This window comes from Elgaria multicarinata, chromosome 16 (genome assembly GCF_023053635.1).
Source record: "Elgaria multicarinata webbii isolate HBS135686 ecotype San Diego chromosome 16, rElgMul1.1.pri, whole genome shotgun sequence".
Lineage (NCBI taxonomy): Eukaryota > Metazoa > Chordata > Lepidosauria > Squamata > Anguidae > Elgaria > Elgaria multicarinata.
The window spans coordinates 31290235-31303783 of record NC_086186.1 but is presented as its reverse complement, the minus strand read 5'-3'; the positions used below and the strand labels follow the sequence as shown (position 1 = coordinate 31303783).

The 13549-nt window shown below is 50.8% G+C and overlaps 1 protein-coding gene across 3 annotated transcripts in view; it reads right to left on the bottom strand.

Moving 5' to 3' along the window:
- Positions 1 to 4486: 4486 nt before the first annotated feature.
- The window catches only part of PPIP5K1 (diphosphoinositol pentakisphosphate kinase 1), a 45741-nt gene continuing 36678 nt past the window's right edge, over positions 4487 to 13549 (bottom strand). Inside the window, exons 29-32 of one of the 3 annotated variants that reach the window (XR_010026211.1) lie at positions 12581 to 12687; positions 12292 to 12400; positions 11967 to 12197; positions 6152 to 6236 (exon numbers count right to left, since the gene is read on the bottom strand). Coding sequence is in view for 1 of the 3 variants with exons in the window: in XM_063142597.1 (XP_062998667.1) it covers positions 5167 to 5657; positions 6123 to 6236 (605 nt within the window). In the remaining 2 variants the exon portion in view is untranslated. Of the gene's footprint in view, positions 5658 to 6122; positions 6237 to 11966; positions 12401 to 12580; positions 12688 to 13549 lie in introns of those variants that run through there. The other 2 variants (XR_010026210.1, XM_063142597.1) reach the window with 2 other exon arrangements.

The following is a 13549-nucleotide window of genomic DNA, read 5'->3' as shown; positions in this document are numbered from 1 at the left end:
TTCAGCTGCCTCCATTCTGCCTGGGCGTGCGTGTGTCCACGCTCCTTCCCTCCCCATGCCCTGGCTGACAGCTGTGGCTCAGTGTCCCCACAGAACTTTTGTCAGACTGAGCCCGTGGGGGCAGCAGCACAAGAAACAAAATAGAAGTAGGACCCAGAATGTGCTGAGAGAAGCCCATCCTCCAGCTCTCCAGGCATGAAGTGAGCGCGGAGCGCTCAGGGAGGGGAGCCTTGGATGCCACACACAACGGGGGTGACGGGCCCAGCCCTGGCAGCTTTAGCCAGCCTTCCGCAGAAGCCGTGCTGAAGAGGATTCTTGCCTGCTGCTCCAAGGAGGGCAGCCATCTATGGCAATTGCTGCATCTGCAGCATTTCTGGGGCTGCACCCTTTAAAGGGTCTGAGAAACACAGCCCTTCTTCCCACCAAGAATCAAGCCCTGGCATTTCCCTGTGAGCCAAAAGAGATCCGGGGGTGTGGGGGAGGAAATGGGAGTGAGGAAGCAGTTCCTCCTAGGGGCATGGAGGCCACATGCTGGAAAACCATTCCCACCTGTTTGCTGTTTGGGTCAAGGGCCCAAAGTTTGGGACATTTTGTTTTCAGGACTTGCCATGAGCTGCCATTTTCCGCACAACCTTGCTCTCACCCTCCCCACTGCTAGGCCAGTTGTGTCGTAGCTTTGGCAGGGGACAGAGTACGCCTTGTTGGGAGCAACCCATGAATGCCGCACTCTGTGTAGACTCCAGCTTGTGGATGAGATGGTGCCTGCCTGGCAAAGTGGGCACCAGCTCACTCAGCGGATGACCATGGCCAGTCACCTAACTGTGGGTGGGGGTGGGCCCGTGAAAGAACTTTGCTATTTTTCTGGTCATTGTCTAATTTATATATTTATTTTAGTGTGTGTCTGTTTTGTTTTAGTGCAACTGACTTTTTTGATGGGTGCATTGTAGTTGTTTCATGTGTGTGTTTATAAAATATTTTGACTGTGCACTAACATCACACTGTAGGCTTCCACCTTGCAGGTCTCATTTCTAAATACTGCATGTGGAAATATGAACAATCCCCTCCCCCCTTGTCATTAGGCGTTGCAGGATCTACGAGCTCAGGTCAGTTTTCTGGAACCCACAAAAGGCGAAAGGAACACCAGGAACCCAAGGATCTCTTGCTTTGACTTAGGTACCCGACTTGCCCTCTGGATGGGCAGCAGTTTACCCTCATTCCGGGCAGGGCGGCCTGGGTCTCAGCAGACGAGCGAATGCACTAACCCACCTATGAATGTGTCTCTTAAAACTTGAAGCAGGAAGTGGCTGGGCTGAGACCCATTGCTCCTTTCTGGAAGAAAGTACAGGGGAGGAGGCTCTTCCCCTTCCTCCCCATGTACCCCAAAATCTCCCACCCACACCAATTTCTCCTCACCCCAGCATTAGTCTTTCCAATATTTGTGTAGTGTTGAAATAGGTATCAGCATCTTTCTTTTTCACATTTTATGGCAAACCTTGAAAAAAGTGCTCTTTATAAAGCCCCCAGCTGCAGCCACATGAGCCCAAGGGAACATCCTTTGCCCCACAATCCCAGGAAACGAATGGAGAGAAAGGCATTTTAATGCTGCTTTTGCTTGTTCCTGCATGTGGCCAGCAGTGCGTGATTCCTTTTGTACAGAATATTCATTTGAAGCAGTCACGAAGAGGCAGTCCTGTTCTGAATGATTCAAAAATGGTGTCTGCTCCAGCTTCCTTCTCTGCTGAATGTTGAGTCCAGTTCTCCCCCACCCTATATTATGAGTTCAACTTCAGTTCTTCAGATTTCCTCACCCTCATTTCTGTGCGCAATGCTCTGTCATTCTAACGACTGTAAAGGGAGAGGCCTGCACTAACCAATAAAGCCACATTAACTGCGACCTGTGTGGGGCTCATGTCATGTTTCCACTGATGGCTTCCATGTCAAGTGCTGCTTTTGGACCCTCGCCAGCCTTCACCCACCATTGAGTCTCTCTCCACCCAAGCTCTGGCTTTCTTCTGCTCTTCTGCCAGTCGGTATGACGCCACTGAAAAAGTCTCATGGTGCAATGTTCAACCAAAACCCACTACTCAGCTGTCATTCATAGAATAGCTGGCTATATTGCAAGATGGTGTGTGTGTACTGGGTGTATGTGTATTGGGGGTGGGGTGGAATAGCCCTGAGGAGGAAGGAGCAAAACTCCTGGGGGCCTCCCACTTCCAAAACAGCTGACGCCTACAGGAAAACCAAAGGCATCGGTGTGCTGTCTCTCCTTCTTGGGGGGCGCAAATGAGAGACTGCTTTTCAACTCCACTTTTCTTCAAAGTGGCTCTTCCTGGGTGCAGAGCTTTGCTCCTGCTTTTTCTTTGCCCCACAGGCACTTGGGCTTATTTCACATCAGTTCTGACCATTTTTTCCCAGAGGATGCCAACTTCAGCTATAGCTCAGCTTGGCATCCTCTGTTGTGATAGCTGTGTGCGTGCACACACGCACACACACACACACACAGAGTACTGTTCAGATGCTCCAGGCATACAAGAGCTCGTTCGAGGCAGAGGAGTTTTGCTTGTTCGACTAACAACCTGCCTTTTGTTCTTGTGCCCGTTGATGCCACCACCCGGCCCCAGCGCCTGCTGCCCAAAGCACCTGCCTGCTTTGGCTTGTGTCCCATTGCAGTTGTATTGGCTGGGATGCCACACACAATGCTGCTGTCGGCTTCAGGCAGTCCTGCTGTGCCTTAGGCTGCACATCCGCTGGAGAGCACCTCCACTTTGCCCACATCCTTCATGAGCCTGTTGTCCACTTGGGACTCTGGAAGGAACCAAACCCACTACTGGTACTGCTGCACCAGGGTATTCTTTTGCCTTGGCTGCACACCCTGCAAGACATCCCAACAAGCCAGCTGAAAGTGCACAATATGCTGAGCGCACACAGAAAACTAATGAAGGTGCACGCTCTCACTTTGTATGGCAAGTTAGGGTCAGCTTTCTAGCTCCACAATGTCCTTATGACAAAGTTAATAATTCTTCCATCTGCCTCACGCTTCTAGTGCAACGGCGCAGAACTGCAAGCCCAAAGGCCCAGAAGCCCAGTGCTGCCCCACTTCCCTCCAGGTGCATCTGTTAGCAGAGTCAGCATCATTCTCCCTAGGATTAAAGGAGAATGATCACCCAGGCAACATGAGCCTTGCCCCACATACAAGAGAACCCAGAGGACAATGGTATCATAGAAAGCCACTGTTGCTGGTCTCCATGAACACTCTGCAACCCCTACCAGGGAGTTATGTGCGCACTTCGCTGAGCACCGCAAGACACCCCCCCCAAAAAAAAAACCCGTCAGAGCAGCCCTGTTGGGTCAGACCAAGACTCCACTACATCCAACCATGACCAGGTAGAGGATACAGCCCGTCTCCTTCTCTGGTTCCTCTCCCTCACCACTAGCAGGGTGGCAGGGAGACCCTGAGGCTGGAGCTTCTGCATAGGGGGCTGTGATGAATGATGTCCGAGGGAACCAGGCGTCAACTTCACCGGTCCTGGACCCATCAATTCCCTTGGGGCGGCCGTAATTTCAAGTACCATCAGGCAGGATAAAATTTCCTATTCACTTTCTCCACACCATACATAATGTTATAAATCCTGTCCTCCCCACACTGCTCCCCATATATACACTAAAATGTGTCCCAAACTTTAGACTTTTCTTCTAGGCAAGCGCCTCAATATCCTGTTCATTTTGGTTGCCCTTTCCTAAATCTTCTCTAATTTTATGTTATTTTTTGTGAGATGAGAACTATGGACACTGTTCCAAATGTGGCTGCACCACAGGTATGAGAATGGCAATTTTAATTACAGTTCCTTTCCTAGCATGGAATTTGCATTCTCCCCCCCCCCCCCCCCACACACACTTTTCTTTCTTTTTTAACCAACACACACTAAGGGCACTTCCAGATGAGACTTCTCCAGAATTTTACAGTTCAGATGTAGGCTTCCATTTGTAATCCTTTAATATTTTCTTACCACGAAAATATATTTTAAGGCATCTGTTAGGGTACATCAGAAGCAGGGCTCTGTCACACAGGGAAAGACGGAATAGTATTTCAAGGCCTTTGAATTGGCATCATCAGGAGATGCCGGTCTGGAAGCACCCAGAGTAGCACGCTTTCACTGAGAGACACTGAGACAACCCACAGAACTCTCTCCTGGTTAGTCATCATCAGAGTATTATGAAGTTTGGGTTTTTCGCCTGCATACTTCTATTAAAGCTATTTTGCCATTGTGTTGCCCATATACCCAATTGGGAGAGACCCTTCAGTCCACTTTGGTTTCCACTGCCAATTTCATCCATCCCACCCAATTCTTCAGGGGAAAGCTGAGCCTGATCAGCCCCCTGACCATGCAAAGCAGAGACACTCTCTCCTTCCCGCCCCACACAGAAGCAGCTCCATCCAAAGCCTCCAATCCAGACAGAAACAAAGACGCAACAAGGCCAAGCGTGTTCGCACTTTACTTTGCTTAGAATATGCAGCACAAGAAGGATTAGTGGAGACAGCTTCACAATTGGTAGCAAAAGAAACAGACATATCTGAACCACAGACACATGAACAGGGGAGGGGGGAGACCTGGACTCCCAGACCCCTTCTGTTGATGCTAAGAATATATTAAATATTTGCTCTCCACTGTACACCATTTGGCATTTCATCCACCTGTTCCGAAGAAAGCCTGATTTCTCAAAGCAGCTGTTTATCTTGGCGGTTGCCAGGGGAGTTGGAGCCTCCAGCAAGAAAGACCTGCCCAACTCTCACACATGCACACAGGGAAAGGGGGAGCCGGCTGCTGCCCCCCTCCAACCTGGGCCTGAGACTCCTCCAGCTGCACTGCCTCCCGAGTAGCCCCTTCCTTCAGGCAGCAGCAGCAGCAGCAGCAGGTGGAAGCTTTGCAGGACGAGGGCATCCCGGCCGGCCACCTTGATCGAGGCCAAAGCCTTATGCTCAGGGGCCAGAGGGGCAACTCCATTCTGCAACCAGCAACCTTGCAGCTGGGGCACAGTGTTTCCCGATCATACTGCATTCCAGAGCTGGAGGTGGACCCTTGCCCAGGCAGAACCACAGCAAGATGGAACAGGTGCCGGTGCCCAACAAGGGTCCCTGCCTGCTCGCAGACTGGGGCCCGCCGCTTGCTAGACGGCAGCTTCTTTCTCAGCGCTTTCCTTAGCAGGGAGAAAGGGGCTGAGCAGAGCCTCTTCCAATCCTGGCTCTTGCCCGCCAGGCGATTCTTCTTGTTCACCCTGTCCACTGACCCCTCCACTGTCCACCTCCAGCAGCCCCAGCATCGCCGGCAATGGCTCACTCTCGGCCTCCTCCACCCCCGGTCCCAGTGGCAGCAGAGGGATCCCCCGGGGCTCGGCCTCTGCTGGGAAGGGCTGCTCCCACGGCCCTGGGACAGGCTGCCTCATCCCCTCCTCGCCCACCTCCAGTATCTCCTTCCAGGCTCCACCACTGTCCTGCAGGGTCACTTCTTCATGGAGAGGCCCCTCCCTAGGCAGCCTGTCCTTGCTGGCTAGGGAGCTGAAGGGAGGCTTTTCGGAGAAGCTGAAGCAGGGGCAGCTCTCCAAGGAGGTGGGGGACGAAGGCCCTGCGCTGGAGACGGTGCTGGAGGGGCCACTGCTGTCTGCAAGGAAACAATAAGAAAGGGCACGCTCAGCCACGTCTCTCTGCAACTGCTCCCACCTGCAGAGCTCAAGGGCACAAATGGGGTTGAAAGTGTCACGGCCCTGGAATCCCCCAGGAGGCAGAGCCTCCCCACTTGCCCTCTGGCCATCGGCATTGCGCTGGTGCAGCCACTCCATCACATGCACAGCTGGAGGCAGCTGCCCATGCCCAGCTGCAAGAACCTGCTCCCATCTCAAACCAGGAGGGGGGGCTGGGTCATAGCGAGGCCATCTGCAGACCATCCAGAGGCCACTGCTGTTTGAGGATTTGCTCTTTGCTGGCAAAGAACCCTCCCCAGAGGCCACGCAACGGCCCAGGCTGCCTTGCCTTTTATTCTTTCAAACTCCATCGATCAGGTTCCTTTTTAACCCAAGGCTCTGATGCACCCAGGTCCACTCCACTTCCTGCCCAGGGAGCCACTTACACCAAGGGGGCTTGTCCGGGCGGGAACGCAGTGGCAGAGAAGAGGAAGACAGAATTTGCTGTGGCATGAAGGTATCCCCTGGCATCGAGCTGTCCATCAGGGAATCCAAAAGTGCTGCAGGAGAAAAAGTGCAGACCAGCTCACCCAGAGCTCTTTCAAGAGCCTGTGGCAGAGCGCCACAACACCACGGTCCTCCCGTGCCCAGCCCCTTGGATAGGGAGTAAAAGGGAACACTTACTCAAGCTCATGGGTGATGGGGGAGGGCATTTCTTGTTGGTCTGACAGGCACTCTGGCCAAAGCCTTGGTCGATCTCTAGAACATGGAGATGCCTCAGGCAGTTGACAGGCTCGCTCCTAAGCACCCTCCCGCTGACCCTGACCCTGACCCTGGGGCAATGAAGCAGCAGAGCAATGTGCAGACCGTCTCCAGCCAAGGCTCCTTTTAAGGCCTGCACAGTGCTGGTGGTGGGAAAGCGATGGCTGCCACCATCACATCCACACAGACATTGAGGTCTGGGGTTTACTTCATGCCTGATGAACTTCAGGCATCAGGCAGGATGCTTGGAGTGGCGCGCCCTTCCTCCTCTGCCTTTTCTAGCAAAGAGCATCTTGCTCTGGGCCAGAAGAGGGGGGAGGCCTTGTTGAAGGAGAGAGCAAGCAGCACCAAATGAAATAAACTGAATTATTCCCCTTCTCAGCCAGTGACAAACCTTCCATTTTGGGGTCAGGTACTCAACCAGCTGTGTTGACTGCCCTGAGTGATTATCCTGGGCCTCCCAACTCCCAACCATGATGGTCCAGGGGTCCATGCAGACAGGTAGTGTTGGGAGCTTTTTGTTCTGCTTTGTGGCATTCGTGTCCAAGATTCTGTTATTTCCCATGTTCTCAAATATCTACATGATACACTGGGAAGGCTTGCTCAGAGATTTGGAATACCAAAACTCCAGTTTCCTATCTAATTCTGGTGTGCCAGTGGGCTAGATAGGCTCATGGGCTGGAATTCAGATAACTTCAATAAACTGAAGTTCAGACAAGACACAGGTACCGTTGGCGAATAGTCCAATGGGCCAGGGTGGAGGTGTTCAAACTGATCATTGGCTAGAGGGGAGGGTGGAAATCCAACCTCCTGCCATGGTCCTTGAGACCACAGATCCTCAGCAACACTCCACAGGCAAGCCCTTTATTTATTTATTTTATTTAGGGTTCAATAGGGTTGCACAGGAATTTCAAAGCATTCCAAGGGCTGGTGTGAAATTGCTATACAAACCAATGGAGCCGATATAGGAATTTCAAAGCACTCATTGCCGCAAATCGGCTGGCCTCGGGGCGGGGGGATCCAACCCTCTGCCATGGACCCTGTTGTCTCAAGGGCCCATAGTGGGGGTTGAATCCCACCCCCACCCCTCAGCCAAGTTTCAATACCAGGATGCTTAAAAACAGAACAAAAAAACATTTGTGCACATTCTTCAGGTACAGGGAACTGCAATAAATAAATAAAAACTTATCCAACCCACTCCTGTTTTTGCAAACAAGTGGGGCCAGGGATATATATATATATTTTAAAGGGCTCCTCTCGTCTACCATCAAGTCCCCTGGGATGGTGAGTGGGGACTGGGGGAGTAGGGAGGGGGCAAAAAAGCTGTACACTGTGGGTTGTTTGCCCATTCATCTGGCGGGTGCACTAACCACACATGGCACCCATCCTAGGCTAGTGTGTCATGTGAGTGCACCCTCTCTACACTTGGATAAAGGGATCAGAAAGGCCACTTTCTCCTGCATGAATTTTCCCATGTCTTCAGGTGTCCTTTGGAGACACTGCTGTCCGTCCTTTAAGTTATTAACGCATTTCTATCCTGCCTTTCTTTTTTCCTTTAAAAAAAAGCTCAATGTGACTCAGAAAGATTAAAAACTGTTTAAAATAGACATGAAACAACTCTGAAAACAGCCACAACAGAAGCCAGGGGGAAGCCAGGAGCTAATAGGCAACAGGACTTAAATCAGCATGAACACTCTTCTACAGAGCAATCCTATACACCAGTTACACTGGGGGAGTGTTTGCAGGGAGATCCAGAGGGTAGAGTCCACTGCTAGGCCGATGGGAAGGCCACCGCATCTCAGGTTCACTCAGATTTGGGTGGGAAGATACACTGCTCGAATAGACACACAGAGAGGAGACAGCGTAAAGTGCCCCTGGTGTCCCTGAACCACTGCCAAAGCCATCAGAAGCCATGCCGGTGACCATGACCACATACCACCCCCACACAGAGGCAGCCAATGCATTCTTGACAACCCCCCCCCCCAAACACACACACGGCCACATCACCCACGAAACTATGCCACGGCATCTCCATCCCACCAGCCCCTGCAGCACAGACAGCAAAGGCCCTGCATGTGCCCATCTGCACGAGGCATTCTGACACTCATCCTTCACGGAGGCCAGCCCTCCTGGGACAAGATCCCCAGAACAAGGGAGGAGGCCAGGGCATGGGAGAGGAGGCAGACCAACACACTGGCAGCAATGTGGCAGGGGGCTGGCAAGCAGGAACAGGCAGGGAGGGAAGAACCTCGCTTTTTGCATGCCTGGCAAAACACAGCCATGCCGGAGCAAAGGCGGGAGAGCTCCATTGCCGCCTTACGTCCAGACTACAAAAACCACAGAACAGCTCCTGGCCCACTGAGCCCCAGCAGCAGACAGGAAGCTGCAGCCAGCCCCCAAACAGGAGCTGTTCCTCGCCTGGCCATGCTTGCCCAGTTATAATTGATGTGTTCCAATTTGTACAGCTGTGAATGTATACAGGATACAGCAGCCAAGGGAGGTGGACCAAGTGGTGAAGAAAACCATGATGCGATTCCATCTTGCCTAAAAGAGGTGGTGGTGGTAAGAGCTTTATTAAAACAACAACACCCCAACCCATTCTCTGGCAAGGTGCTGGTGCGTGTGGCAGCTTCTCAGCTCCAGGGATTTCTGGATGACAGGTGATCTAGATGAGGGAAACAAACTGAAGCTTAATCCAGGCAAGACGGAGGTTCTATTGGTCAGTCAAAAGCAGACCAGGGAAGAGGGTTTTGACAAAGAGCTTTTGAAGAAGTGCCCCATGATATTCTGATTAAGAAACTAGCTAAAAGTGGGCTAGATGGAACAACTATTAGGTGGATTCACAGTTGGCTACAGAATCGGACTCAAAGAGTACTTATCAATGGAACCTTCTCAAACTGGGGAGAGGCAACGAGTGGGGTGCCGCAGGGCTCAGTCCTGGGTCTAGTGCTCCTCAACATTTTTATTAATGATTTGGACAAGGAAGTGCAGGGAACGCTGATCAAATTTGCAGATGACACAAAATTGGGTGGGATAGCTAATACCCTGGAAGACAGAAACAAACTTCAAAGTGATCTTGATAGGCTGGAGTGCTGGGCTGAAAACAACAGGATGAAATTTAATAGGGATAAATGCCAAGTTCTACATTTGGGAAATAGAAACCAAATGCACAGTTACAAGATGCGGGATACTTGGCTCAGCGATACTACAAACGAGAAGGATCTTGGAATTGTTGTAGATCACAAGTTGAATATGAGCCAACAGTGTGATATGGCTGCAAGAAAGGCCAATGCTATTTTGGGCTGCATTAATAGAAGTATAGCTTCCAAATCACGTGAGGTACTGGTTCCTCTCTAGTCAGCCCTGGTTAGGCCTCATCTAGAGTATTGCATCCAGTTCTGGGCTCCACAATTCAAGGACGCAGACAAGCTGGAGCGTGTTCAGAGGAGGGCAACCAGGATGATCAGGGGTCTGGAAACAAAGCCCTATGAAGAGAGACTGAAAGAACTGGGCATGTTTAGCCTGGAGAAGAGAAAATTGAGGGGAGACATGACAGCACTCTTCAAATACTTCAAAGGTTGTCACACAGAGGAGAGCCAGGATCTCTTCTCAATCCTCCCAGAGTGCAGGACACGGAATAACGGGCTCAAGTTAAAGGAAGCCAGATTCCAGCTGGAAATCAGGAAAAACTTCCTGACTGTTAGAGCAGTATGACAATGGAATCAGTTACCTAGGGAGGTTGTGGGCTCTCCCACACTAGAGGCCTTCAAGAGGCAGCTGGACAAGCATCTGTCAGGGATGCTTTAGGGTGGATTCCTGCATTGAGCAGGGGGTTGGACTCGATGGCTTTGTAGGCCCCTTCCAACTCTGCTATTCTATGATTCTATGATTCAAGCTCCTCTTGAAGACTCAGGCTCTACACTTGATGCCTGGGTCTCAGCGGTGGCCAGGAGTGTGTTTGCACAGCTGAGGCTAGTGAGCTTGAAGAAAAAGAGCCCAGCTCTGAACCAGATGTTTGCAGACTTTATACTGTTAGTTTTACCCTACCCTGTGCCTGCTTACCCTACCCTGTACCTGTTTGCATTCTCTTCCCCTCCTTATTGTTTTACTAGGATTTTATTAGATTGTAAGCCTATGCGGCAGAGTCTTGCTATTTACTGTTTTACTCTGTACAGCACCATGTACATTGATGGTGCTATATAAATAAATAATAATAATAATAATAATACGGTAGTTGCTATGCTAAGTTTCTAATGAAATGTTGCAAAATCGAGATGTCTAAGGGAAAGCCAGAGAATTCTTAGATAACTGAAATCAAGTGAATGTTCTCTTAAAGAACAGTGAGTACCTATCTCTTTTAGTAGATGCTTTCAAAAAGAACAGAGACTGTATTTCCATGTACTTTTTTTCAGCTAGAAATTTCCTGTTAGATGGTGCCTCCGTATGCAGCCACCTGAGAAAATAATGTATAAATACCTAGCTACCTCCCTTGCGAGGTAGGCACATGCTTTGGGAGCAATTAGCTCCTTGTGTCTCTTTATTCTGCAGAATAAACGTTGTTTGACCCATACTTCATCTCCTCTCCTCCTTGTGTGCTGAATTGGACTTGGTACACCAGGGAACGAGCTATTTTTGCAACACTGTGTCTCCACCAGCAAGAAAAGACTGCTTTCTCCAAGGAGGCTGTTGGCCTGTAAGTGGGCGCTGTTTTTATTCTGTAATTGTTATGTTCTTATTGCATTTTAATGTGTTTCATTGTTTAATCTGTTTTAAATTGTTTTTGTAAGCAGCTTGAAGTGCCATTTTTGGTAGAAAGGTGAGGTTCAAATGAAATAAAAAATAATACAGTTGTAGGTTGGATCTACACCTGCCATGAGTAGTAGGCCAAAATAAATGGAGGGCTGCAAATTGCCCAATTTTGCTCTAGGCAGATGGAACAACTTGCATTTTATATGCAGGAGGTCTCAAGTTTGAACACAGTAGAATCCCCAACTAAGAAAACAGCAGAAAGTATTCAACACCCAATCAGGAGGAGCACTGCATGGACCAATGGCCCTTCTGGTCCACCCTCTCCCCATGGCAACCCATGTGACTAATCCCTCCCCACTGTTCTCTTGCCTGATAGACAACGAGGTTGTCCCAGCAGGCCTCACTGCCCACTCCCTCATCACCCCCCTCCCCCTGCACCCCCAACCAACTGCCCTGTGCGCAGCACCCATCCTGCTTGGGCAGCCTGAGAACGTCCAGGGAACTGCAGGGTGCAGAGAAGGGAGGGGCTGCTGTCCCCACACCCATCAAGCACCCTCGCGAGCCCCATCTGGAGGTCAGCAGGAGCCTGCTAGGCCGGAGGGAAGAGGGCCTTGATGCGCAACACCCTGGCAACAAAGACGCAGCGCTGAGCCTGGCCTGAACAGCATCCGGAGATCCTGAAAGGTGTGGAGTGTTGCGCCGACCCGTCACCCCAGCGGGGCTCCCGTGCAGGCCCAGTGTCCCTGATGGCATCCGCCCCAGGCCAGCAACAGCTTCACCTGTTGCACAACTGTCTGTCATGGTGCTTGCCAGGATGCAGGTATCTGCCTGGAACGAACAGGCAAACAACCCCACTACGAAGAGCTGGAAGCCTCCTGGCCACCGCTGCTGGTCCTGGGTCTCTCTCCTCGCCTGCACACCAGAAGGGGAGACGGGACAGGTCCTCGACCTCTGTGTAGGCCCGAGAGAAATGGACCATCATCTCCAGCTGCAGCACCTCGTCCCTGGACCTGGATGCACAGGAAATGTTTGTGAGGCAGGGAGAGGAGAGGGGGAGAAGCACAGGCAGCCCACCAGTCTTACAAACGTAATAAAAATAAGTACCTGAGTGTTCAGGCCTTGGCCTTCCTCTGTCCGTGGCTGGGTATACTCACCCCTTCTCCCCAGGGGAACAGTGTGTGTGTGGTGAGAGCTTTGCATCTGAGCTGTGACCCTGCAAGGCAAAAGTGCTCCTCAGTTTGGGGGCTGCTGTGGCTTCTGCATGTGGGGCGAGGAGGGCCTCCCCATTGTGGGGGACTCTGCACTCCGCTGTGGGGCAGTCAGAATGTTACAACAATTCTCATAGAGCAAAGGGGGAGGGGCAAGGATGACATGAGGGGCAGTGGCGGCTCACCTGCGTGGGCTGCTCTGTCCTAGCACTCCCCTCTGCAGCAGTCGGGTCAGGGTGCTGTGCGATGTCTATCGCTGGAGTCCCAAGGCAAGGCAGGACCTGTGGGGGGTCTAGGCCAAGAAGGGTTAGCAAAGTGCTCACGAAGCCATCTGTGTTCTGCAGACAGGCTGCTTGATACTGCACATGTTCTGTTCTCAGAGTCCTGGTCACCCTGGGTGGCGGCAAAAGGCTCTAGTGCAGCACAATGGGTGGGGTGGTTCTTTTGGAATCCCTCACCCTCACAGAATTCAATGGGAATGTAATTTCCTGCCCCAAGGCTTGGTCTCGTGGAAAGATGGCACAATATAAAAAAAGTCAGGACAAAAACTACAAATTTTACTCAGAAATATCCTGATAACACCAGCAACATTTTTAAACAAGATAATAAAATGGAGTATACAAAATACAGCCAAGTTTTTGCTGTTGCCAAACGCAGCAATAAAACAATTTCCAAATTTCAAAGTTACATACAGAATATATTGAAAAACAGAGGGGGGGGGAATCCTATTACAAATGAACAAAATTTACATCTATTACAGAGGAACACTGGCAATTACCAGATGCACTTCATCTGTGGCGCATCTGAAAACAACGTAAGAATAAAGCCAGGACAGCAGGTAGCGCTATGGATGGATACTTGTTTGATGTAAAGTTGTTGTTTGGACGTCTTAATCAGAAGAGTCCAGCTCACAACTCTTCAAACCTGATTAGGGAAGCCGTTCACAGTATGGTCTGTAATTAAATGAGAATGTGCCTTGATATAAATTATAGAGTTGGAAATAACTTCAGAGACCATCTAGTCCATCCCCTGCTCAATGCACGGTACAGCTTCAGCACTCCTGACAGGTGGCTGACCATCCCCAGTTTCAATAGTTCCAGCGAAGAAGAACCAGCCACCACCTGAGCAGTCTGTTCCACAGCTGCACAGCCCAC